At 37.8% G+C, this 26133-nt stretch overlaps 1 protein-coding gene across 3 annotated transcripts; it reads right to left on the bottom strand.

Annotated features, from left to right (window-relative positions):
• Positions 1 to 398: 398 nt before the first annotated feature.
• On the bottom strand, positions 399 to 25754 carry CUL4B (cullin 4B). Of its 3 annotated transcripts, none has more exons than XM_053990288.1 (20): positions 24792 to 25749; positions 22027 to 22142; positions 17412 to 17530; positions 16451 to 16505; positions 15885 to 15958; positions 14718 to 14880; positions 14528 to 14617; positions 14166 to 14248; positions 12931 to 12998; positions 11702 to 11820; positions 10667 to 10859; positions 9512 to 9616; positions 9101 to 9211; positions 8277 to 8362; positions 7625 to 7732; positions 7262 to 7375; positions 6195 to 6300; positions 5948 to 6120; positions 5258 to 5410; positions 399 to 4135 (listed from the first exon to the last, which is right to left on the bottom strand). In XM_053990288.1, the coding sequence occupies exons 1-20, from the start codon at positions 25321 to 25323 to the stop codon at positions 4040 to 4042; spliced, it is 2664 nt and encodes an 887-aa protein (XP_053846263.1). In that variant the 5' UTR covers positions 25324 to 25749; the 3' UTR covers positions 399 to 4039. The 3 variants fall into 3 exon arrangements, 2 of the variants coding, with proteins under 2 accessions (XP_053846263.1, XP_053846262.1); XM_053990287.1 differs by having other exon boundaries at positions 16451 to 16520; positions 17427 to 17530; XR_008439380.1 differs by lacking the exons at positions 399 to 4135; positions 5258 to 5410 and having other exon boundaries at positions 6034 to 6120; positions 6195 to 6290; positions 7251 to 7375; ... (1 more) ...; positions 17427 to 17530; positions 24792 to 25754.
• Between the last annotated feature and the right edge of the window lie 379 nt (positions 25755 to 26133).

Below are 26133 nucleotides of genomic sequence, written 5' to 3'. Positions count from 1 at the left end.
CTCCTGAGCTGGGAAGGGCCAGGCTGGACACAGTCCTTCTGCTCAGATTTAACCCAGCTGTTCAGGGTGAAGAAGAAAAATCAAGAAATGGCCAACTGGCCATTCTTAATAAGAGGAGCAAATTCCCTATATAGCTCTGTCCTTCATACTTCAATAATCATTCCAGAGTCATTAAAATAATGATAAAGTGGGAGACAAGGAATATTCACACAGCAGGAGATGTGCCTCCCTCAGGAGCAGCAAGGCACCACCGCTGGTATTTTTGCATATTTCTGCCACTTGTACACATTCTAATCCCAATTCAGGGTCTATGAGGACGCTTATTTCCTTCCCCTCCAAGAACCATAGAAGACTTAGCAAAAAACCCAAAATAACAATAATTCAGGAATGGAAGCCACTTAGAAAACTCAAGGGATTTTAATGACTGAATGAATAAGGAACTACTTATTATATTTAAGTAGCAGACAAGTATTTTGCTATCAAAGCACAAGCTAAAGAATTTAAAGAAGCCATAAACATTAGTAAGCCCAACATACAGAACTTGGAGTAAGAAGGCATTTTACACACAAGAGTTTATCAACACAAAACTGTTTAATATTTATTAAATGACACAAAATACCTAGATAACAGACTCACTCTCTGAAAGGACATGTATTTACATTATTTACCAACTTAAGAAAGACTCTCTGTACCCATATCAGACTTACGAAACATAAAAAAGGTTCTGCTGCTTTTTGCATCGAAGGATGCAACGGTGATACATGCCCTGTTTGCAAGTCTGCATAAACTATAAGTTTTTGATGCTGTGAAAAAGCACATTTTCATATTCTGGTAGCTGAGGGAAGAGGCTTCTGAAAAGTAACAGGGTTAGTTTTTCCCCCCCACTCCAGACACACTCTCAAGACTGTTATACAAAAAGTATATTACATTTTTGAATGCTGCTGTACTCTTACAATTTTAGTGTAACGTTTCAAAGAAAATGTTCTTCCTACTATATGAGAGCACTAAAAAAAGAGTGGTATTTGAACATTTTTTTAGATGCACTTTTTTTTTTTTTTGTTTTAAAAGAAAGCATTAGGGCAAATGATATGTCTGGGAAAAAATGAAAGGCTGACCAAAAAAAAAAAAAAAAAAAAAAAAAAAAAAAAAAAAAAAAAGCTGAGACCAAAATATGAAGAACAGCTACAGCAACTTAACAATTTGCTAGGGTTTTTTTTTTTTTTTTTAATTAACTATTTACTTTGGCACCTTTGTGTAAACTATAGAACAAAACAACGTTTACAACACATTTGCAATTACAGCATTTAAACAAAATGGTCACTTTTGAAACCAGCCAAGACAAAAAAATAGTCCATTTATGGGTATAAAGATTAAAAAACCTAAAATATATATATTTCTAAGAATAAACTGCAATTTCTTATGAACAAGGTGCTATAAACTGCATGCAAGATTCAAGATTAAAAATGTGTGGCCAAAAAGACAAGCTGTGTTCTAGCCAGATGAGTTGTGGTCCAAGCCCATTTCAGTTTTTTCTTACAGAGATATATATGGCTCAATAAGCAGGCACATGATCCCAGCAAGAATTTGCGGAGTTGTACGATGACAAATCTTGGCTGCAGCTTTGTCATTAACCAGGAATGAGCGAGACCTTAGCAGAAGAGATGAACAAGTTCTTGGGGAAAACCCAGTGAAGCTACAAGAGAAGCCTTCTCCCCTCCCCTCGCTCACCCCTCTCCTGGTCTAGCCAGGGTTCTCAAAGTCCATTCTTTGGGTTGCTTTAACTGGATTGCGCTTAGGGTCTGCCTCAGATTGTGAATTCTGATGAGATTTGAGGACATTTTCTGTATAATATTTTCTGCATTAGACAGGATAAAAATGAAATAAACCTACAGTCCTCTGCAGTTTGTTTGACTGAATGTGACACTTGTGTAAAATGAGGGAGGGTTTTGCCACAATGGGTGTTTGCACATGTAGTGGTGTAAGATTTATATGCTACAACAGACTGAATGGAACCAGCTCAATGCATCAGCTCCTGTCTCCCAAAGAGTTAAGTCTTATACTTCTTCTCCATTTCTCTTTAAAAGGAATCTTTTATTGGCTGAAGATACAAAACACATACAAGAAAAGGAACACTGAATGTGAAACACATATGTATTTTTTATGGGGGGAGGCATTCTTTCCTCCCCAGTGGATCTCTATTTGAGCTAATACTTGAAGATTTGCAGGAGGAGTCTTCAAGGTTCTTCCCACATAACTCTACTGTCAGTATTTGTCTCACAGAGGCAGGGGTGGCCCTGGATGTCTACCAGTGGTTGTGCTGCAGTAGTGTCAAGGGGCAAGGTAGCTTTTCTGCACATCACAAAGAGCTGTTAGTTGAGGGTGACTGCAAATAATTTAGTAGGAAAAATACCACCCACATTTGTTTCATCTGTCAGCTGAGGACTGCATACAAAAGAGCCTGAGAGAAAACATGGCTGGAGAATATATGGAATTAAACAGTAGATAAAAAAAAGCACTAAGGATGGGATGTGTCAGATAGAAAACACACACACACTCTCACACATGCACACCCCTGAATGTGGGATCACAGTGATAGAAGTTAGTCATAGAGAGCTAAGTTATACTGCCATTAAACAAAAGTAACATCTTGCTTTCAAGAGTATCTGGTATTCCCCAGGACTATCAGTGCCTGAAAGAGGATGAGGTTTTTCATTGTGCTCTGCAACACAGCTGATCATAGGTATAAAGCCTGGCTGGGTAAGGAAGAACTGGTACGTGGAGGAGTTCCTTTTCTGCTGACACCTTTTTTTTTCCCATATATTCCTGGCACATACTGCTATAAGCAATAAAAAATGTATTTTGTTGAAACAAAGCTCTACATTCAAGTGACTTACTCTCCCATGTCTTATAAAGATGCAAAGAATGCTCTCTGGTCATCTAAGAAAATATATTTTAGATGCCTTGTAGCAATACTTAACTTACTATATGAGAGGTAGGCTTCTGGGTTCTAGGAGGCCTGCTAGGCTCTAGGGCTGAGTTCTTAAAGCTTTAAGTTAAAGCAATCCAAAGCAGGGCAGTCTTAGAAGAGCTGCCCTGTCTAAACCTTGAGGTTAGTTCAAGTTTAGAATGTTGCAAAGCAAAACAAGTATTAAAATCCACTTGCAATTTCTGTTCTTACAGCTTTACCACAATAACAGTGTGGCTTTTCATCTGTTAATAGATTCTCTTTATTCTAGAGTATTGCTGCCAAGAGGTGAAGGCCTCCTACCCATGACTAGTAAAAACTGTCACTTCTTCCATTATGGCTGTTTTATGCTTAAAATTCCCAAAGGTGAACACCAAGTCTCATAGGCAAGCCATATAAGTCTAATCTGAACTTGTTTTGTTGTAGCAGTTATTTAAGAATGGTGTTTGTATATACAGTATATATGTCCACACTGCAAACTTTATACATCCTTTTATAATGGCACCATTTTGTCTTAATTGCAACCAAGAATATTTTCCATTAGATCAGCAATAAGCATAGCTTGGCTTATTCCCCATTCCCCCCCCCAAGAGAAAAAAATCCAAGTGTGGGCATCAACCAAACCAATGGTATGTATAACTGAAATGCATTCTGTACAGTAAATTAAAAGTTTGCATGCAGTTTAAGCATTTTAAAGGCTATTTTCTTATATTAATGAACCTTCTGTTTCCATTTAAAGATGTGAAAGATATCTGTCATATATCAAGGGACTCCTCTTCAGACCCAGAGACAAATGGAATCAGAAAGACCAGGTACTTTCTTTCAGCTTTCTGCACATCTTACTAAATAACATGCAAAGAGTTCAACAGCATTCTTCTTAAAATGTAAATATTACTCTTTAAATGGGCATGTTAACCACTGAAAGAAGTCCACTCTACTATACTTTTCCATTACACTGCTTTCATTCAATCATCGGTAGTATAAAAAGTCAATTAACAGGATCAAGAGGCTAGTTTATCCACTGGCAACTGTGTGGGACACCAAGTGTGCAGTAAAACAAAGGCCAACATATGTTTATGCAATATAGTTGTACTGATTTGGGTTTTCTTTATCTCTTTCCATGTAGTCCCTGTCAATCAAGGATTCTATTCTCTTCTTAAGGTCAGCAGGCTGTAAAATAAAGCACATGTCAGCATTATTACTTTGCAGTCAATGCTTCTTGGTTCTTTCTTTCCACTTGAGCCAAATATCTATATTGTTTGAGATGGCTGAGGAAACAGAAATCCCACTTTAAAAAAGTCCTTTAAAGTATCAGAGCTTCTAAAGTCTGCAATGTATAACTGATAGAAGTAAAAGTTACAAAGTTAGCTCATCACCTACAGCTAAACAAATTTTTACAGAAAGGAAAGATATTTGCTGCTGTTTGAACTGAACTCTAAAGAAGTGCAGTTTGTGCATCATGTACCAAAGTGTTTCTATTTCTGACTTTTAGCCAGTAAAAGTACAAGTTTCGTTTCCTCTTGAAGCAAATGAGTTGTGCAATAGTTTGTGTGCCCTGTGATTTTGTTGGGTGAGGAACTTTATAAAAACGCCTCATGATAACAAGTGAGGAAAATTATTTAAAAGATCTGCTGTGATCTTACAAAGCTCAACTGCAGTTTATGCAATACTTACAGACCTGCAGGTACTCAATGTGGTAATACAATGGAACGAAATAGCAGGACCTTTTGTTTTACAATTCCATTGACAGAAAGCACCATATATTTGAATTCCAACAATGCATCACTGTCTGTTTGAAAACCCATTTCCATTTGTACACAATAAGCCAGTCATTTTATATTGCAACTGTGGGCTTCTTCAGCTTTGAGACATTCACCAATATTTTATTTTTATTCCTATAGATATGTGTATATATATTAAGCAGTATAATCCATCCAGAAAAAAATCACTGTACTTCAAAAGTATCAACCAAGTTAATATTGTAATGCAGAATTGGTTTTGAGATCTGAAGCATTTTCTCCTTTGCCCAAGAATGCCTTGCCAGAGCACTGCAAACAGTGGAACACCAGCATCCAAGGACAGCCAGCTGCTCCCTTACTGCTAACAAACGCCAGGGCTGAAATCCTTTGAAAATACGTTTTAGTAACAACAGCTGGCACTTTAAAAATTCCTGAAAGTGAGTATTTGTCCTTTCTAATACTAAAAAGATGCAGAAGCACTGTTCAACCGAGGGCAGGCCAAGGAAGATAAAAAGAACTAAAAGTTTTAGAAGTAAACAAATCAGCACAGCACCTTGACTGGGAATTTCAGCTGGTTGTAGACCTCTGACACGAGCAGGTTGTGACTCAGCGTCTTGCGCATCTTCATGATGCGCACAATGGCGGCATCGATCTGGTACTGCCGGTCCTGGAACACCCTCTCTGTAGTGCTTGCCTGTTCCTCCACCTGAAGGACCCATTTACAAGAGTTTTAATGAGAATACCAGCACTGTCAAAACAATTCTGTGTCCAAGACAATTCTCAGTGTAAGACAGTGAAATGCTTGCTGTCAAATACCTGACATAAAGCCTTTGCAAATACGAAGCCTGATTGTCTATTGAAAAACACACTTGTACAAAGATTTAAAACCTTTGCTCAGATTTTACATTGTGTGGCTGTCAGAGAAACAAGTCCACAGGGAATTTTCCACATTCACAAACAGTCAGTAAAGCTCCATGGAATGATAAAGGGCAAAAAGAGCATTTCAGAATTGGAACTTCTCTTAACATTTCTTAGAGACATCCAGCATCACTGGTGTCTTAGTACAGAGGCACACATTTAAATCACCACTGTTAGGTATGTGCTGCCATCCAAATTACACATGTAACTCTGACAGAGATATCAGTATGTACATGACAACCAGGAGGAAAAAAGCTTGTAAAAGGGCAGGCAACAAAGCTCTTAACCCAAGGATCTAACCCCAGAGGATTAAAAAAAAATATACCGTTTCTTTCATCTGAATTTGGTTGATTTTTATCCTGAAGAGCTTATGTCTGAAATCATCATTACATGTGAATTTATCACCATCTTCCACATCTTTGCCTTTGGGGCTTTTAGTCAGTACTCTGGCTTTGCCACAAGCCAGAGATTGAAGTGTCCTTCTCAGCTCTCCATCCTCTAAAGCAGAAACAAGTTGTTTAGGTTTTTTTAGTAAGAACACTTGGAAGTACTCAGTTGTTTTCGATACCAACCTATCCCAGTGGCTTGCTTTATCTCCTCTAAACTGAACTCCTCTCCTTCATTAAACATAAGCAGCACCAGTGTCTGGAACAAGGAGACCTGAAGTTCTTTTTTGCCCTGTCACAAGGGAAATAAACAAACATCACCAGGCTGTTTTTTCTGGGTGGTGAAGGGAAAGGAATGAGGGGAACATGAGAAATAAGTCACTCTTGTATGTCAGTTATTTCACTAACAGGATGTTATTTTATTCACTTGAGAATATGGAAGAATGGAAGTTATTGGTCACTTTTATTTACTATGAAATGCAGCACAAGCTTGAGGCCACAAGGCTGGACTATTCTATCCAGGGACAAAACTCACCCAAGATATGCATCAGATGACTCCAGAAAAGTCTTAAAGCACTGAGTGCTTAAAATTACAATTTGGAAGACCTTTAAGTCAAAATCTAACACAAACATTAGTTTAAGGAACACAGTATAAAGAACCATAGAATCTTTGAAACAATCAAGTTTGATAATACTTGTTTTACCATTAACTTTTTCTGAAAATTTAAGTGGTAAGCATTTATATTTCATGAGAAAATCTTGTGTCCATGAAGATATGGTGAAGGGGAATAACTGGAAACCCTTTCAAAACAGTTGTGTTCTTGTCCAATCCAGAATTTTTTTTATTTCAGTAGTGAAAAGCTTCTTGTGACAGTCCTTAACGCTATCAGATGAAGTAAGGCCATAGAAGAAACCGGCCCCTTTTTTTTTTCTCCTCACTATAAGAATGAGGGCCATTTTTTAATCTGGAGCTAAAACCAGTGGATATTTTCCCCAACAGGCTTTTCTTTCTCCACCAATACAGAAACTGGGTGCATATTCTTAGACATTAACACATCTGTTTCAGAAACTACCAACTCTGGTAGTTCAGAAACTACCAATATCTGGAAAAGATAGCAGGAGGTTAAAAGTAATTGCAAAAACAGTATTTAGTTTTCCATTACAGCACAAAAAAGCTTCCCCATATATCCCTAAGGTACAACCCAGACTTGGAATCAACAACACAACAGGAGTAATAGAAACAATAGACTCACCTCTTTAAATTCTGCTTTTAGTACACAGTGTCCTAGTGTTGACTGCCACTGAAGTTTCCTACCACTGTGTTTTCCTAAATAAAAGGTCTTGAAAATCTCCTGCAGTTTTACCATCTAAAGAAAGAAAAACCCCAAAACACTGAAACACAATTTCTACTTTAAAAGCATCCTTCCCTCCTCCACAATCAATTAAGCCTTAAATCAAGGCTTAGAATGATAAAGGGAATTGCAAGAAAACAAATTTCATGTTAAAAAGATGAATTTTGCATTTCCCTCTCTATGCATATTGAAAACCAAGTGTCAGTGGATCCCAAGTTGCATTTCTGACTGGCCAATACTTGCATAACCCATGATGTTCATTACCTCTGGGGGCAGGTGGACCTCCATAGGCACGTAGGTTGGCCAATAACCCATAGTCAGAATATTCACTGTTAGCTCAATGTTGCCAGGGACATTCTGATTTTGCATATACTGCAAAGAGAAACAAAATAAATTGAAATAGAGCTATGTTAATTATACATATTTCAGGTAGAACTGAAAAGTTAGAACAGGCATTGCAAGAGCAGAAAAGACAAGTGACCACATGAAGTGTTTGTTGTATACACTGCAAGTTACATACAAGAAAATTAAGGTAAGAACAAGCACTTCTCTGAAGTCCAAAAGGCACTTCCATACAGGAAGAAAACAGCAAATATAGTGTTTTAGCAGGCTGAGGTGAAGATCTAATTAAGTGTGAATGGAGGAAAGAATGTTAAAAATTGTTTGTAATCAAAACATCACAAAATCACCAGAACTAAATGTGCGAAAACTTCCAATCCAGGCATCAGAATACAGTGGTGTTAAAAATGTCTTAGAGCTGGTGCTAAAATGTTTAGTAAGTTTACAATTCTCTTATTGCTGTGGGTTGTTTGTTTGAAGAAGCTTGTCTCAGTTTTTTTGCTCAGGAAAAACCTTTAATAAATTCAGTAAAATTTTCAAAAGCACAGACAGGACAGACAGGGCTTTCCCTCAGTACCTGTTTGAATTGTATCATTATGTCTTTTGAAAGCTCCATATCTTTAAACATTCCTTCAAGTTTGCTGGTGAAAGCAGCTCCACATTCTATAAAAGAGAAAATGTAAATATTAGAAATTAATCTGTTTATTTTCAACACCTAAGAGTAGTTATTCTAAGTGCCAGAATGTACTTCTAAGCAAAATGATGTTTTTCACCAGATTTTCTTACATAAAGACCTGGATTCTAATTAAGGAACAGAATAAGGTTACAACCAAGAAAAAGGAAGATGTTTTGATGTGGCAGCTATTTTGCAACCCAGTTGTTTTTCCACATGGACCTGACTGTTCATTCCTTTGACTATGGTGGCCACTGGTCACTCAGATGACAATTCTAATCCCTATCAGCTGCCTTTCAAACTGTCTCCTGATGGCAGAACAAGATCAAGCTCTAAAAATCTTACCCTTACCACCCAAAGGCTCCATCCAGTGAAACAATGAAGACCAGACTAGAGAATGACTAGCTGGCAGTGAATAACAATTGGAAGTAATCTTTTCTCTGAGCACATCACGGATTTACTCAGCAGGGAACCTCAACTCTGTCCCACAGGCCAAGATACACTGTGCACTTCTACGTTCCTGAGTTTTGGCTTTTCCTGTTATAATTAATTTGCTTTTAGTTTTGTAGCTTTGTAATCTCCTCAAAACCCACCAGTCATTCAGGACCTGCACAGAAGCTTTTGCCCTCATGGAAAGGGGAAATACCAACAGCACTTCTGTGAAGGCTTGTTAAAACAACTACTTTTAAAAGAAAGCTGATGGATAGAAATGACAGATAGATATTTACCATGTTTGAGTTTGGAAAGCATAGATTTTTCAGCATCTACTGATGCACTCTTCCCAACTAATAGTCTCTTTGCTAGATCCTTTTTATAAAAGGCCTCAAAGACATCTTTTCCTGTAAGAGATGAGATTTGAAAGTGATCAGAAAGCACTGCTGGTTTTAAACAAACATTACCTACGAAAGACCCAATTCAAAGCTCAGAAAAACAAAAAGGGCCTTCATATGAAGATTTCCACAGCTTTTGTTATTTGCAATTTGACAGGCAAAGTAGTTAAACAGCACTAAACCAACAAAACATATCCACAGAGAACAAACACCTGAAAATGTAACCAGACTGCAAAAATAATTTCAAAGTACCTTTATGTTACTGGTTAAACAACTGTATGCCCACAAAAAAAAAACCCCAATACTTACCATATATGAATCTAAATATGATCATAATTTTATCCAGCATTTTTTCAAGTTCTTCATCAGTAGCTTCTTTGTTGCCTGCACGAAGCTTTGAATCTACATATTTAGCTAAAAGAGTGTTGAAGAATTGAGTTTAGCACATGCTTAATACCACAGTGAAACGAAAACTTCGAAATCTAGTATTATGAAATCTTGAAAATGGAAAGGATCCTGAAATCACTTTCTATCAGCCTCATAACAGCTACCTTGATACATTTTCATAGAGGCTATAAAAAAGGCTATTATAGCCTAGTATCTTTGTTCAGATAAGCAATGACTGCATCTTAACTAAAAACATTTGCCTACGAAAAAAAAATCTTGGTTTATGTTGTGATCTCAAAGTAAAGTCACTGCTGTTGCAGATTGACATGGCTGTAATAGAAGCAAAAAGATCAGACGAAAATATGTAAATCAGTTATTTAAATGTGTTGACTATACTGCTGAATTTCTCTAGCATATCATTATTTTGTTTTAATTTCCACTTTCAATCAAACTAGATTGTTTGTTTTAATTTCAAATGGGCTGGTAAGCACATTACAGTTAGGGAATTAACACAAAAAAGGAGGGCAGAAAGTATCACTCCACAAGCCTAACAGCAGAACCAATTGCAAAGCAGGTATTACTCACTGTGTGGGGAAGTGATTCCAAAGTGCAGAGTACCAGGCATTTAATGCACAAATCTGTAAGTAACATTCTTTGCAAACCAGAGACTCTGTCCCCACACCATGAGAGGTTCAGTGCATCCTCAGCTCTCTTCCCTTCACATATTAAACCCCTAACAGCTCTTTGCACATGTGCTGGTGGCACAGTTATGTAAGCTTCTGAAAAAGTGTTATTATTAGCAGTATTCTCATGTCTGGACACCAGCCAATTGCTGTAATGCCCATATTCTGTTGTTCTGCACTTTTTTATAGCCTAGCCAGTTAAGTGATGATCAGTTTGCTTTTAATGTTTGATGCTACCGAACCAAACAGTTCCCTTGCATCAGGTGGCACAGCAGATCCCCAGTCTGTTGTGCAGTGTGCATGTATTAACACACAATTCCAGCATATCCCATCTGTAAGTGCATCAGCAACTCAGCACCCAAATTCTCACATGAAAGAAATTGAAGGAAAATACCTATGAGTTCAGCTGGCTTATTTGGTCTTTTGTTAATGAATGTTTCAAAGGCTTCTTTCATGGCATTTACAAACTTCTCATTCTTGAGAAAGCAAACATCAATAATATGGTCAACTTTGTCTTTAAAATCAAGAAGTTCTTGGACCATAGTTTTGTCTTTTTCAGGATTAATTACTATGGTGCTACCAAATGCCTGCAAAATAAAACACATCTTTCCATTAGCCTGAGTAATTAATTTAAATGACAAGACTTATAATATCTTAAATTACATTTTTAATGTGCTGTTTCTGGTACTCATATTAGTTTCACTAACAACAAAAGTATTACTTTATTATGTATTACTGTATTATGAAGTATTTACTATATAATCATCCCTAGGCCTTGCATATTGATTCAAAACCAACTGATGAAAAACTGAATGGATTCAAAACTTCTGTCTGAAGAAATGAAGTTTTGCATGACAAATTAACACACCCTTTTTAATCATCTCTATGCTCAGGTTTTACACATGTAATGCTCCCACTAAATTAAGTTTTATTTAATAGTACTCTTATGCCACTCCAAAGCCTTCTTTCACAACAACCATATTTTCTGTGACATTTTCACTGAGAAATAAAATGAGTCGTCCTAACTGATATTCAAGTGCTTTTTGAACCTCAACTGATTGGTAACTTAACTACCACTCATTCTCACAGGAAATTTTATTAGTATGAAAACAAACATTCTGCCATTACCCAAATAACTACTGCAGAAATATGGCTGTCCCACAAACTAACTATAATCAAGATTATAAAATCCAAATTTATTTGGAGTTCAATAATTCAACTGAATGTTCACTGTTTTCTTCAATAGAGCTAGAACAGTTACTGTACCTTTCCTGGGATGTTTCAAAAGCTGTCTATTAAATACATGTTTATAAGCAAATTTAAGCAGTTTTTAGAAAAATGCAGTAGTTTACAGAGATGACACAAGTGTCTGTGTATAAACCCCACTGATACAACAGTGCCATCTGTTCCAGAGTTCTAGGAACAGTACCTTTATGTATTCAATCCAGTGCTGCAAGAGAACCTGAACTCCACCTCTCACACGACTGAATAACTGATACAGAAGAGACAGGTCTTGAATTCGGTTTTCATCAAGAAGGTGATTTAGACCTGCAAATGTGAGAATTTCAATAGAAATTAAAACCAGAGTGACCCAAAGAAAGCACAGCTTATTACTACATTGAGGCCTCTTCAAAAATAGTATTTTTAATCAATTTTTTAAAATCAAACCATTAGCGGTGTGCTTTTTTTTTGGTTTTTATTTTATTTTAAAGTACCTGATTTAACAGTGAAACACAAAATATCTGGCTGAACCCTTAAAAATCTTATTACTGCACATGATTTTATTGCACTTAGGATACATGTACTTTACATAACAATCTTATCACAACATCTTTGCTTACTTCTGCTTTACTACTGCCTAAAGATTTGAAAAGTTTGCACTGTACTGATCTGTAGGAAAAGTTCCTTGGCAAGACAGCTCTGATTCTCAACTCCAGCTGTAAAATAAATCTTACAGATGCTTGAAGGCAATCAGCTTCAAGAAGTATCTTCACCATTCACTTTCTAACTTTCAGGAGAAGGTCTGATGATCTACAGCAAGGTTCTAATAATATAGATGGGTAACACTGATACTCTACTCAATGAAGAGTTTGTTACACATGTGCAGGAAGATGCTCACATGCCTGTTTCATTCAGAATCTGGCTGCTAAGGACCTGATTGTTTATTACTGAACTCTTGCTGCATCTGTTTGTATTTCCAGATTACTTCTGAGATCAACAGAGGGTCACTTGACTCCACGGAGACTATTGTAGAACTGAGGCAATGTATTCCATAGCTCAAATTATACTACATTTTAAAAACAAGCTGCTTTTTATCAGCAGCAAGCACTCAGTATCTCCCTTTTCTGTTACAGCAATAATTCAAAGTGTTCTCCTTTCTTTACCTCCAAGTCTTCAAAATGCCACTTAACACACTGAGCTTGAGTCTCCTGTTCTAATTTTCCTTGTGCTTTGCTGTGTTACCAGAAGACACCACAGTGTCCCCTTATCTCCAACCAGGAGAATGGCCAGTGCTATTTTGGGAACTGAGGAGCAAAGGGAGTTAAGGAATGATGCAGCTTGTCCTCCCCCAGCGCCTGAATCCATTGCTTTCTTTCAGGAGGAACTGAAAGCCCCGAAGCAGTAATTAGAAACATTTCTATAAAGAAGAAAGATTACCTTTCTGAAGAATGGCTGTTAAATGTTCACCTAGAAGTTGCTTTTCTACAGTAGCAATTAGTGGCTTCCTACAGAAGAAATGTTTAGAATTACTTTTCCTTTTTCCATTACTGACAGTTTTAAATCCTTCTTTTGAGATTATGTTAATTACATTATCATTGGGAGTGCTCTAATTATCTGTGGCCAAAGACCTAAAATGATTATACACATATTTATCCTTTTTCTCCCCAGTAAACAATATTTTTTTTCTGTTTGCTGACTGATGATTTTAATTCACACAATAAGCCTGTTGTACATGACCTGTAGGCAGCTGGACAATGATTCCATCAGTGAAGAAGCTGGGGAAAATTCATCAAATAATATGCCTAATCCTGTGTTGTGGGAGGACATTCATGTCTTGGGAGACAAACCAAGGAGAAATAAAAACAGACCTCAAGTCAAGAGGTATTAAAACAAAACAGGGAATTGGCCACTAATAGTGGCATGGAAGAAGGAAGCCACTAAACACACTAAATGCTTTTAACAGCTGAAAGAGGAAGGAAATCAAAACGTATGACAGTAGCAATAAAACACCTCTTTCTCAGAAAGGTCTTGATATCAGTGACCTACATTTTCTCTCAGACACAACAGCTGTAGCTCTATGTTAGAAGGCCTCCGCTTGACTGTGTTGGAGAAAATCCTGCCTCTAAGTAGAAAAGATTGAAGAATGACATTATTCAATAATTTTCCAGACTCCATTTGCAAATATTTTTTGCAAATATTCAGAGGTTTTAGCTTAAGAATAATCTATTCTGGGTCTTATCATTTTCAAGTAGGACAACAGTCGATTAATTACATTTCAGCAGGAAAGAGACATCTGGGCTGGGAGAGGCAGCCTTTTCTTCTTCAAGCAAATACTTAACAACATTTATGCGAAAATAACTGTGACTTAGAAGAAAAGGCTATCAGCTGTGTGAGCCAAAACAGTGCTTCATTGTAAACATGGAACCGTGGGAAGTGAAAAGCATTTGATGGTCAGTCAATAACAGGAATAAATTGCAGCTACTTAAATGGCCCTCAACAGAAGAGGAGCCAAACAGCTCATACCACCAGGCAAAGAGAGACTGCACTTACTGTGTGCAATCATACCACCAGGTTACTCTCACACCACCAGGCAAAGAGAGACTGCACTTACTGTGTGCAATCATACCACCAGGTTACTCTCACACCACCAGGCAAAGAGAGATTGCACTTACTGTGTGCTCTGATCTAAATAAGTGATTATTCTGTCTGCTTCTTCTTCCAAGCGCTTGTTGACATGGTGAAGATATTCTGGAACCTGAAAATGCCAGAGTAGTTTTGTATGTTAAAGAAAACAAACAACAAGAAGGGAAAAAGAGAGACAGTACTGGTCTGACAGAAGTAGCAGCTCCAGCTTTAAGCAAAAATCATTGGCACTGCGAGTGAAGGCAACTGCATGTGCATTTCCTTTTTCAGAATACTATAAAACAAAGGTCACATTTCTGCCTTGTACCCTAAGGCAGCAGAATATTATTTCTACTCCCTGACACGTGCTTTGAGATTAGGCACAACAAATATTGTTAAACATCCAAAATACCTCTCGTTCCTGCATAAGCCTCTGTCCCTCTGCTGCATACAGGCGATTAGTCTCTTCCAAGAATCTATGTTCGAAAGAGTCCTGATAAATCTGGGGAAACAACATGACAGCAACCCAGGGTAAAGCTTCCTGAGCACTAAGTAAGAATTTAAGCTATTTCCTGGTTTACAGATGAAACAGGTTTACTCACCTGCAAGTCAGAAAGCATGCTCAGAAGGCTTCGCAGCAAACTCCTGTCGATAGCCTCACCATTTCTTTCCCTCTCGATCAGCAGAAGAATGCCATCAATAGTTTTGTTCTGAACCTTCTGATCACTGATTATATGAGTTCTGAACAATTCTAGTCCCATATCCCTACAAAGAAAGCAAAGACTGCTGAATAAATTGTTTAAGAGTAAACCCCAGATATCTCTTATTAAAACATGATCTAGATCTAATAGAGAGGCCAATACCAGCATTCTTTCAATTCCTCATTCCTCTGCCTCCAAATCACTCAGGATGAACAAATATATGAACACTAGAATAAACCATGACACTGCGCCAACATGAAGCTACAAATTTTAAACACCAATGCAGATATTTTTCCTAAATAATAACCATGTAACTTTTGCAACATCTTTATTTTTCAGTTGGTTGACAGGATGTTGGAACACCAGCCTTCATGAGAAAAAAACATCACCCTGGGTTCCAATTCTATGGTTATGGTGTTGGACAATATTCCTTTTTTGTGCATCACTTACTCATCTCTAATTCTTAGGCACAGCTTAGAAGAACTCAGTTATGTGACAGACAAGGATCTCTGCAATAACTGTCCCAGTTAAAACCTTCCATGAATTTGGAACTATGGGTATGGTCAGTCTTAGGAAAAGTCAGGCCCTCCATCAATCTCTTGCAAAGTAATTCAGGTACTAAAGAACATAAGGCATATAGTAATTATTAATAATATGAAGAGCAGAAGTTGAAGTCCAAAAAAGCCTATCTTACTTTTATTTTAAGTAACTCTTTCCAACTTGAAATACTGTGCCTGCTAAGGCACTTACTGGGCACCCCAAACCCTTGCACTTCAGTTGTTGACCAGACCCCTTCCTTTAACTGTGCAAGCTGGAGGCTGATATCAACTTCACTGAAATTTGGGATCACAGCTATTCCAGAACAATCCTATAATTTATGGCAAATAAATTAGAAGTCTTTCTTTTCAACAAGCACTCATACATTCACCATGTAATTTACAGGTCACTATGAGGTTTATATTGAAAAAAAGCCATCTGAAAATCAGCAATATATAAGCAATAGTTAAAATACACCCCCAAATAATTTTATTTCTGCCCCACAAATAATTTAATTCTTTGTGCCCTTACCAGATAGATGGCAGCATTGAATTCTGAAGTACATAAGTTCGATCCAAGAATAGAAAGATACTTCTAATCATAATCTGTCACAAGAAGGAATAAAACAGCCACAATCATTTTACTCTTGAAACTGAAGAGCAACACCAATTATGCTCAACAACAACAAGAAATCCCACCAATCAGTTTCAGAAAATTCTTTCTTGGACACTGCTGATTTATTTAACATCTTCTGCCAATTCCTGCAAGGTGCTCAATGTGACACTTTGCATATTTTTGTATAACAGAACAGCTCCTTTAAAAATAGGTGTAAAGGAGAAAGGTTTGCATAAAACTGACAATGAGGAGTTAGGGGGGTGTGTGTGTCCAAGATCAGACCCATATGCCAAGAAATACACTACAGGCAAGTATTTTCAAGGCTTGATTTCTAACAATGTAGATGCATATTTGTGAGCTGTATATCACAAAGAAACCTTACATAAATTTAAGACCATACAGAAGTTTGGAAAAAAAAACCTCCAAAGTTAAGCAAAACAGGCTGACAAAGCAACTGATTTTCCTTAAAAAGACAAACTTACCATTTGTCTGCAGTGATCTTGCCAACATTTGTCTATTTTCTTCAGAAAAAGGACACTATCCAATGAATCCGTGAAGAAATCATTAAGAAACTCATGATTAATAGATGGTGTAAGCAATGAAATGAACCAACTGTATTATTTTTTAAAGACACTTAGCAGAGAGCACAGCAAACTCACCTACTCTCAGAACCAGGTAATTCCTTGCAACACATTTATTTTTTATTTTTTAATGAGGGTCTTTGTGTTAATAATGAGAAATCAAAATTATCTGAACAAATTTTAAAAAAATATCTCAATAGTTTTGAATATTTTGTTTAATCCCCATCCCTGGGGAATGGAACATAGATATCCCCATACCTCAAAAACCAATACATGCAAGAGTTCACCACTACACTGTAATTTATGCTCATGTTAAGAGTTAACCTTAAGAAATAAATTCTGTCCTTCAAATATATCTTTTATTCAGCTCACTGCGTAGTTCTGGTACTAATTAATATCCACGTCACAGGATGTCAACCTGATGCAACTCCATACTTCTGAAAATAAACCATCCTGATCCTCAGAACCTGACATGCTGCCACATCACCATTACTTTTCCAAAAAAACCAACAGCTACTTGTTGGATGACTTTTCACTTTATCTAAGCTTGGCAAGTTTAATATAAAAAACACTGACATAATACAGCCAATAAAGGCTTTTTAAGCCTTGCTGCAAATCTAACACAAATTTCTGTAAGATGTCGAAGTGTTTCAGAAATACAAGTGAAACTTTCTCAGAAACTTTTCAATGGTTACAGGCATAAAGGAACCAGTAGTGTTCTCCTAGGTGCCACAAAGAAATCAAAGCAAAACCAATTACACAAAACCTAGGAATTCAAATTACCATGGCCTAATGTCATGAACTAATCAAAGAAATCCATCACTATATACTTGCAGGTAAAACAATTTTGGCTTGTCAACACCTAAGAAAAGGATATTCTCTGAATTGGTGAATTTGTGCTTTAATGTGGTCTTCACAGATCTGCCTCAGTTGTTTGTACAAATTTGCAGAGATCTTGTAGGAGCAGAGATTTTCAACAGCCTGAAGTAAAGAAAAAGAGAAACAAAGAAATCTAGCTATATTCTTACATGTGATTTTACAAGAAAGGAGGACATCCCTTCCCAGACAAGAATTCTGCTTCCCACAGCTTTTAACACACTTAACTGCTGCATGCAAAACACCAGAGACAGACATGGCACAAGATAAAGGCAGGCCATGCCCTGAACAGCTCACAGACTATCAATTTAGCCGGAGTGTCAATTTCTCACGTGGAACTGCAGGACTGGCATCTCTAAAAACAAGGATGGTACTTTAATATCTTCCAGTAGCTTGCTGGGCTTCATACCTCAAAGCAGTCACTTAAGGTATTAATTTTATTAACTGCTGTGCTCTGCAAGTCACACTGATATTAATGGAAAAGCACTGCCAGATTAATTTCCTTTTGCAGTCCTTTCCTTGATTAAGCTTCCCTCATCCCCAAAAGTACATATATATATATATATATATATATATATATATATATATATATATATACATATGTTATCTATCTTATCTATCCATCCACCAACTCCCTGCCTGAATAAGTTTAATTATAATCCTGAATATTAGTAGCATGACTACATTTACAGTGACAATCCCAGATTTCTAGATCTCATCAAGTATTAGAAGAATTACCACTGTGCTCGCAGTAAGAAGTGAAAAGAAATTTAATGGGCCTATGTCTTGGAGACTGATCAAGCAAACAATCATTCTTAAGTTTATTAGTGTATCTCAAGACTTCTGAAATTCATACCCATTGCCCAGAATTCTAAAGCTACTAAACAACTTTAACTCTTTGCAGGCTGGTGAAAGACACAGTAAGTGATTATTCTGTAAAACACCTGTAGAAGCTAGAGGAGAAGCATATTTGATTTTGAATTAATGCTTTGTGGTATTATTTACTTATTGCAAAAGACTTCAGTTGCTAGTACAACCAACTCCTTGGGGAAAAAAAGGACTGGAAGGTAAAGTTTGTTCCCCAGCACCTGCAGGCAACTGGGGAGGGACTGCATAGCTCAAAGTGCACAGAGGAGATCTGTGCTATTACACTGAAATTCCCCAACAGTCCAAATGGAAGCAGACTTGCTGCAAATCTAACACAAATTTCTCTTTTCAGCACTCACCACTAAAAGCACAGCAACAATCAAAATAGCTAAACAAGAGTTCTTTGGTCCATTCCAGGATATCAACAGGAATCATTCTGAGTGCAAGTGCACTACATCTAATACTGGCTCTAGCACACACAGGAGTTAAAAAAAACCATCAACCAAACACAAACTAAACCTCCATGAAAACCAAAATCCCACAACAAAACCATCCCACACAATAACCGCAAAACTCCCCAAACTTGCACGAGCTCAGTGTCAGAAGTAAACAGGTATAGCAAGAGAGTGAATGTGCCAATTAACCAAAACAGGTCTGAATGAAGACTGTAAGGAAAGCCAAAATGATCACCCAAGTATACATATCTTAATATTTGGAAATAGCAACAGGTTTGACTCTCAGCCTCAACACTTAAGAAACACCAAACATAGAATAAAGTGATAGGAAAATGTGTTCTATAGTTCACAGCTCAGAGGAGGTTATGAGCACTGCTCAACTCTCTTCTGCTATTGGACAACCAGGTACAGGCAGCAAGTAAGAAACCAGGATATAACCTGATACTTGATTCACTAGAACAAGGGGATGGAAAACACTCAGCTTGAAGAGCCTGATTAGAACTTCAGCAAGTGCAACCCCCCTAGGTTTCTTAATTTCTTCCACTTTGGAGAAGTCACAGAGAGCTGGGAAGGTGAATGTTTTGGATGGAACTTGCCTGTCACCTGCAGAACCACTGCTACTCTTGCTTCAACCCACTAACTCAGGACAGCAGCAGCCTCTGTCCTGAACTTCCAGTCACCTCATCCCAACACTGTTACAACTGCTGTCTATCAAACAAGTACTGCTGCTCTAAATCCTTAAAAAAAATTAGCTTCTGCACTGTAGATGGACAAATGCATACAATCAACTCTTAGTGAAATAAGCATGTATTAACATACACCTACTTTTATGGAGTGTTCATATAAAGCTCAGCTTTTACATTTGTCTATCAATAATTCCAAAGTGTTAAACATGTCTGCTACGATTGGGTGTTTGAACAAAGTACAAAACTTCTGCATCTTTGTTGATGACATGCACAGAAATACTTAAATTTTTAAGAGATTAACCCCCTACTGCAATATTATGCTTTGCTTAATTACTAGTGCTAGGCAATACTGATGTATGTAAATGTATCAACATCAATACATGTGAAAACTTTAGGGCCTCTAGTTCACAAAATTATCTTGTTCTGAATTAGTGAAAAAAAATGTTTCTTTTCAGGGAATCTGTGCCCTAATGATGGTGAGAAAATCTGAAGAGCCCTATTTCCTTTGTGTAACACATATGCAGTTAGATGTGGTTTTCTGTTTTTTTTTTTTCCTTTTAACTGCAGCATCCACACCTGGGTTTGTTTGGCAAGGAAAAAGAACTGAACACAACTCTGATGAGAGAAAATCAGAACTTTCCTGAAGCACTTAACTCTGATTGATTAAAAAAAAAAAATTATCTATGTATCAGGTACCAAAGACATAGATCTCTACTTTAAGGCACTAATATAAGGAAAATTATTCTATGTAAGAAGCATTCAATTCTGTAGCACTTCAGCCACTCAAGGACAGGAATAATTTTGTTTACCAAGCTCAGATCCTACAAAGAAATAAAGCTTCAAAATGTTTGCCCAGTGGGATTTTTCTAGCACAGACAAGCATTAAAGCAAATGCAAGAAGTGTAACTCCATTAAAAAAAGAATTGTCTTCTTTTGAGGTGTGCAGCAGAACTTTTGCAGACTCTTTTATAATTCCCCTCTATGTTGGATAATGGTGTCTGCCAAGGCATATTTGGGATCAGATCCTTTTACCAAGCAGCTGTTCAGAAATGACATTAGTTTAGTTAGCATCTAAAAACACTAGTGATTCCTATTACTATTTTTAAATCAAGACATTTATTTTTAGATTTATATTTTAAAAAAAAAATCATATTTGATTGCACTCTATTTCACTGAGAAGTACCAAAGTAATAACAATATTGAATCACTGAGATTTAAAACAAAAAAGCTTATTTTTTGTTTTCTCATCACAAGCAACATTAAATTAAGCTTGTGGTAAGACTGGGCAGAAATTTAAGCAACACTTTTAAACAGAAGCAAGTATTTCAATAGAACTCTATTTTTAAACAATTTTGGATAGCCTTCAAGCACTTAACAGTTATTTGCACCGTTATTCAGTCTACACTAAGTAATTTACAATACCACCCAGTAAAATTGGTTGTAATTTGCTATCACATCCACCAAGTTTTGCAAAAATAACAATACTATCTATTATTCTGACAAACTGTTAAAAACCAGTATTTTTAGTTAATTAATTGAACATTACAAAAAACTACAGTGATCTTAAGAATGCTGTGGACTGAAGAACAGCAATTAAGTCTTCCTTAAATCTGTCCCCAAGCCTTGTACAAACAGGAATTTTTCCTCATATACAAATGCACCTTTTGTTGAAAAGAGGAGGGCAGGGGAAGAAGAGACACTAAAAATAATGGTGAGAAGGCTATATACACACAGAGAGGAACAAATTAAACAACTAACGAGGTAATAAAGGCTTTAGAAGTAGAGTAAAAAGTTCAAGTGCTTCCTAATACCCAGCTAAAGCAGCACCATTGCTATGCTGCTAAAACCACAAGTGACGTTAGTAGGGAAAAGGTAAGCAGGGGGAAATCTCCCCAGAACACTCAGCTAAAAAAGCAGAAGTGGAGCTTATAAAAATACATTAGGAAATGCAGTTCAATCTGATCACTTCCTCAAGTATTTAAGAAAACACAATCAGAGCTGTTGCTGGCAATAAAGTTGGATTTTCAATTGTTAGAATAAAAATAATGTGGCAATGCCTGAAAATTACAATCAAACCAAAATAATACAATTCATGAAGGAAAAATTGTGTTCTATTTACCTAATAGAAGTCAACAGAAAGTTTCAGTTTTTAAGTGATTTGTGATACTTGATTGTGAACAGATACTTTCTTCAGAAAAGAAATTATATTTTAATATAAATCACCTTATTCTTAAACACCAATATTTGAGGATTTCACATTTCTCCTTTAGCAGATAAACACCAAAATCCCCTAGACAGAAAATAGACTATAGCTCCTTGCCTTACTTAATTCTCATGAATTGCTGCAAGGGAAACCATACCTTGGGTTTTGTTGAGGCAAATAAAAAAATATCTGAGGTCAGTGTTAGATCTTGAGAAATTTTAACTCATGATTGTAAAATGAAGAAACTATTTAGTGACAAGTTTTTCAATGACAAAATCAGCTATCAAGCAAAATGCCATATTCTTACCACCACATCAAGTGTTTTAAGCAAAGAAATCTGAGAACAAAACAGAAAAGCCCTAACCCATTATTTTTACTTAATGCACTTACCTGATAGAGCTCTTCTAAATTGTACTTAATTGAAGTACTGTTCTGGATAGCTTCTACAGCTTCTTTCAGTTTTTGCCAGGTTTCATCTGTGTAGTTTTCAGGCAATTTGGGTTTATCTTTAAAATAAATGATATAAAGTTTGAGAATGTATTTAGATAAAGCAGAACCTTTTACAGAAATGAAAAAGATGTAGCTTTGAGGGGAAAGAGGTATGCGCTGATGGTCCAGCTTTCATTTTATACTTACATGGAAAGAAAGCATTTGTGTAAAAGCAGTATCTTATTCACATTTGAAAGAGTAACATATTGAAGAAATTCAGCATTGCTCTTCATATACACACCACAGCACTTGTAGCCCAAACAGTACCTGTGGTTTACAAAAACCACAATCCTACAATCTTGGGCCTGAGCAGCTCAAGAAGGGCTAAAACCAGCAAGAATGATCTATACCTTCCTTATACTCTCATTGCTAGGACAGCAGAGACAAAAGAAAGTAACATAAAAGGCAAAAATGATGCATTAAAAATACACAGTCATGTGCATCTCTGCTTTTCATTTACTGCTCATTAATTCTACTCCATATTAACATCTGGAAAGAACTCCTCAAGAAACACTCATGGAAACACTGTAATTATTGTATAGGCTTTGTGGTCCCAAGGAAAACCTTCCAATTTTAAAGGAATCCATTTATATCTCTCTTGGGTTTGGCCAGAGGATATTTTTTAGAGTTAAGCCTCTTTTAATGTTCAAAGAGCTTCAGATCTGACCCTCTCCATTAATTTTTCTGGCTCTTTTCTACAGATGCCCCTGCTTTGCAGCAACTTCGGCAAGACTAAAGCATTTACAACATGCTAAGATATTCCCTAAGTCACACCTCAGAATATAAGAACTATTTAAAAATTTTATGTTCTTGTAACTACCTAAAGTGACCATTTTTGTTCTGATCAGGACATTCCTAAACGGAGAAGACAGAAGAAGAAAATCTGAGGAGGAAGATGACACACGCACATCCATGCTATCAACAGGTGAAACTGGCCCAGAGTTTATACTCTATTAAAATTGGCTTTTACACACCTGAAAGTAAAAAACAAATTTTAAAGCTTTATGATTTCCATAGAAATAAGTACCAGAGAGAAGTAATTATTTTGTTCTTCCAATCATTTGCCTACAATTTTGGCAATATCCCAACATTAGCTGCCTGATCTGGATCTAGAGACAACTGACTATGGACTTGCCTATTTTCACTAGCAACTCCTGACTGTGCTGCTCAGCAGTCAACACCAAGGCTATGGATTTTAGGAAGGTATTTAAGTTGTAAAGGACGTTAATGCTGTCACACTATGATAAAGACAAAAATCTTAATATTATTATTCAGTTTAGCATATGAGAGTAAATAAAAAGCAAGGCTGTCAGAATACCAAGACATCCTTTTTAAACAAGTGGTTCAAATACCAATTCATAATCAGTGATGATCACAGCACCGTGCAATCCATGACATTTAACAGGTATTTTAAACGTGAGAGGTTAACTTCCCTTAAAGATAACAGTGCACAAGGAACTGAAGAGCAGCCTATAATGCATCATAGTTTTGTATTTTAAAATAATCATTCAAATTAAATGATGATGCTTTGATGGGCGGAGAACATTTTTGAGAACTGGAACCTTAAAGCAAAGAGTTACAGTGTGATCATGAATTCCTGCAAAACTAATCCTTACCTAATGCAATATGCCTACAGGAGATTTGTGTCAACTGTGTATTTCAGAATTAATTTTCATATCGGTAATATCTTTTACCCCTCCACAAACTGAAACGCATGAGGAGAAAGAAACAACCCAGGAAAGCAAGGTAGTGGACTATTTTGGAAGCCAGCAAGAAGCAGGAAATAAGAAAAGCCCATGATAGCCTCATCTTTATAGGGAAAAAATGGCAGCATTTTAACTAAGCCTTCTGCCTACCTATTTGTAGTTTTGTTTACTAGAAAATAAAGCAGCATCACATCAGAAAAGTTTAATTTCTCTACTTCATCTTGGTCTCTACTAACATTACTAAAAAATCTCAAACACATGTTTGGAGAGAATTTATAAAATAATGTAAACTTGTAAAGTAAGAATAAGCTAAGACAGAGAAAAGATACTACAATTAAAAATTACAGCTTTCCATTACAAGGAAAAAACTCTGCAAAAATCTGAACTATCTACTTTAAAGGCAAGTGGGGAAACCAGAAAGGAAATCCACCATAATAGCCCGATAATCACCTTAGTTTCAACATTTAAAACTAAGCACAGGAAGATTATCCTATAAACAGACAACATGGATAGAGATAAGACATGCAGATTCAAGGCCAATTTAAAAAAAAAAACACATTCTATGCAAAGACTTATCATAAACTGGGCTAAAATATACACTGAGCTCTGAATCAGAATTACTAGAAAAGAGGTATCAAACGTTAAAAGTTTAAGCAAAGGCGATTTACACACTTAGGCAGTAAAACCTTACACCTAACATACAAATTAAGGCCTTCTCAAGCGACAGAACAAGGGGAGTCTGAAAAATAATTCCAAGCAGCAAAGTGTAGCTCAGGATGTGTACATGGCCAGGCAAGCACACATCAGAAATCATGATTCCCCTTTACATAAACATAGAAATGTTCACCACAGAAAAGCAATTCCCGCAAAACCTGGGGCTATTTGGGTTTTCAGGCTGAAAACAAAACACAAAGTAGAGTGTCAGCTCCCCACAGGTTGTGACAAATTATGGCCTGTTACCTTTAAAGTTCTTGATCACTAATTTCTTGGCAGAGCCAGGTTTACTGTTGGCGAAACTGGAAACAGTAGAGGAGGCAGCTTTGGTCAGGCCATTTGCATGGTGCCCCACAGCCACTGACGAAATTAAAAGGCTTTTATTTTTAAGCTGTTGCTGGTGCTGCTGCTGAGAAGAGGCAGCAGGAGAGGAGGAGGAAGAAGACTCTTCAGCCATCTTCACATCGAGTCCAATAAAATCCACGGAGTCCTCAAAGCGCAGCTTCTTCTGGAGGTGATGGTTGGAGGAAGCAACCCCTGAGGAGGAGCACGAGGAAGTGGTGATGACAGAGGAAGATGATGAGGAGGTGTTTTTGGAAGGAGAAGAGGTGCAGGAGGAAATGGAATCAAATTCTTCTTTTTCGGAATTACTGTTGCTGCTGTTATTTAGCTTTCTCTTCTTGCAGGAGGAGCTGCTGCTAGTGTTACCATCAGTGGCAGGTCTGACCTCCTGGGCTGCAGCTGGGGGGTTGGGGGAAGAGAAACCTGTGGGAAACATGAACACACAGAAGTGAACAGGCTGAGGGGCATCAAATCCTTGTGGTGTGACAAAGAGAGGGGGAGAGTTTTAGAGTCAGTCTCTGTTCGTTGTCTCTGGGGGAGGGGGGGGTCTTTCAACTCCTCCTTCTCATCAGTGGAGTCCTCCCGTATTCCTTCTTCTTCGCGTTCTTCTTTATCGGAGGAATCACTTTATCTCCTCTTCCCCTTTTCTTTATTACTTTGGTTCTTCTCGTAGTTTGTCGCTGCCTTTCTGCTTTTACTCCCTTCCCAGCGGAGCGTTTCCGTTCCTGCCGCCCACCAGTTCCTTCCAATTCTCCTCTCCAGCAGCAGAGCTCCCCACGGCTGCCCGCTCCCCCGGCTTCTCCTTGCGCTCCCCTCCTGCTCCGGCCGCCTCGTCTCCGCCGAGCAGCAGCGGGGAGGGCTGAGCGCGGCTCTCTCTCGCCTCGGCTCCAGCCCCTCGCCCCACAGGCCTCCCGCTCCGCCCCGCGGCCGCTCCGCTCGGGCCCCGCTCCCCCCTCTCCGCCTGTGCCCGCGCTCCCTGAGGGGGGACGGCCCGGCCGGGTTGTTATTGTCACTGCACGGCAGAGGGAGCGCAAAAATGGCGGCGCATCCGCCCGCCGTGCATGACGGGGCGCGGCGCACGGAAGCGCGGCCGGGCGGCGGTGGGACCGCCCCGGGATCCTCCCCGGGACCCGCCTCCGGCCCCGCCGGCGCCCTCGGCCTCACCGGAACTGATCGTGGCTCGGTGCCCGCCGCGCCGGCGTGGGGCCGCCCCCTGGGGCGGGAGTGCGGGGCCGGGAGTTCCGTT

This window comes from Vidua macroura, chromosome 14, assembly GCF_024509145.1.
Source record: "Vidua macroura isolate BioBank_ID:100142 chromosome 14, ASM2450914v1, whole genome shotgun sequence".
NCBI classification, from domain to species: Eukaryota; Metazoa; Chordata; class Aves; order Passeriformes; family Viduidae; genus Vidua; species Vidua macroura.
This window is presented reverse-complemented; position numbering and strand designations above follow the sequence as displayed.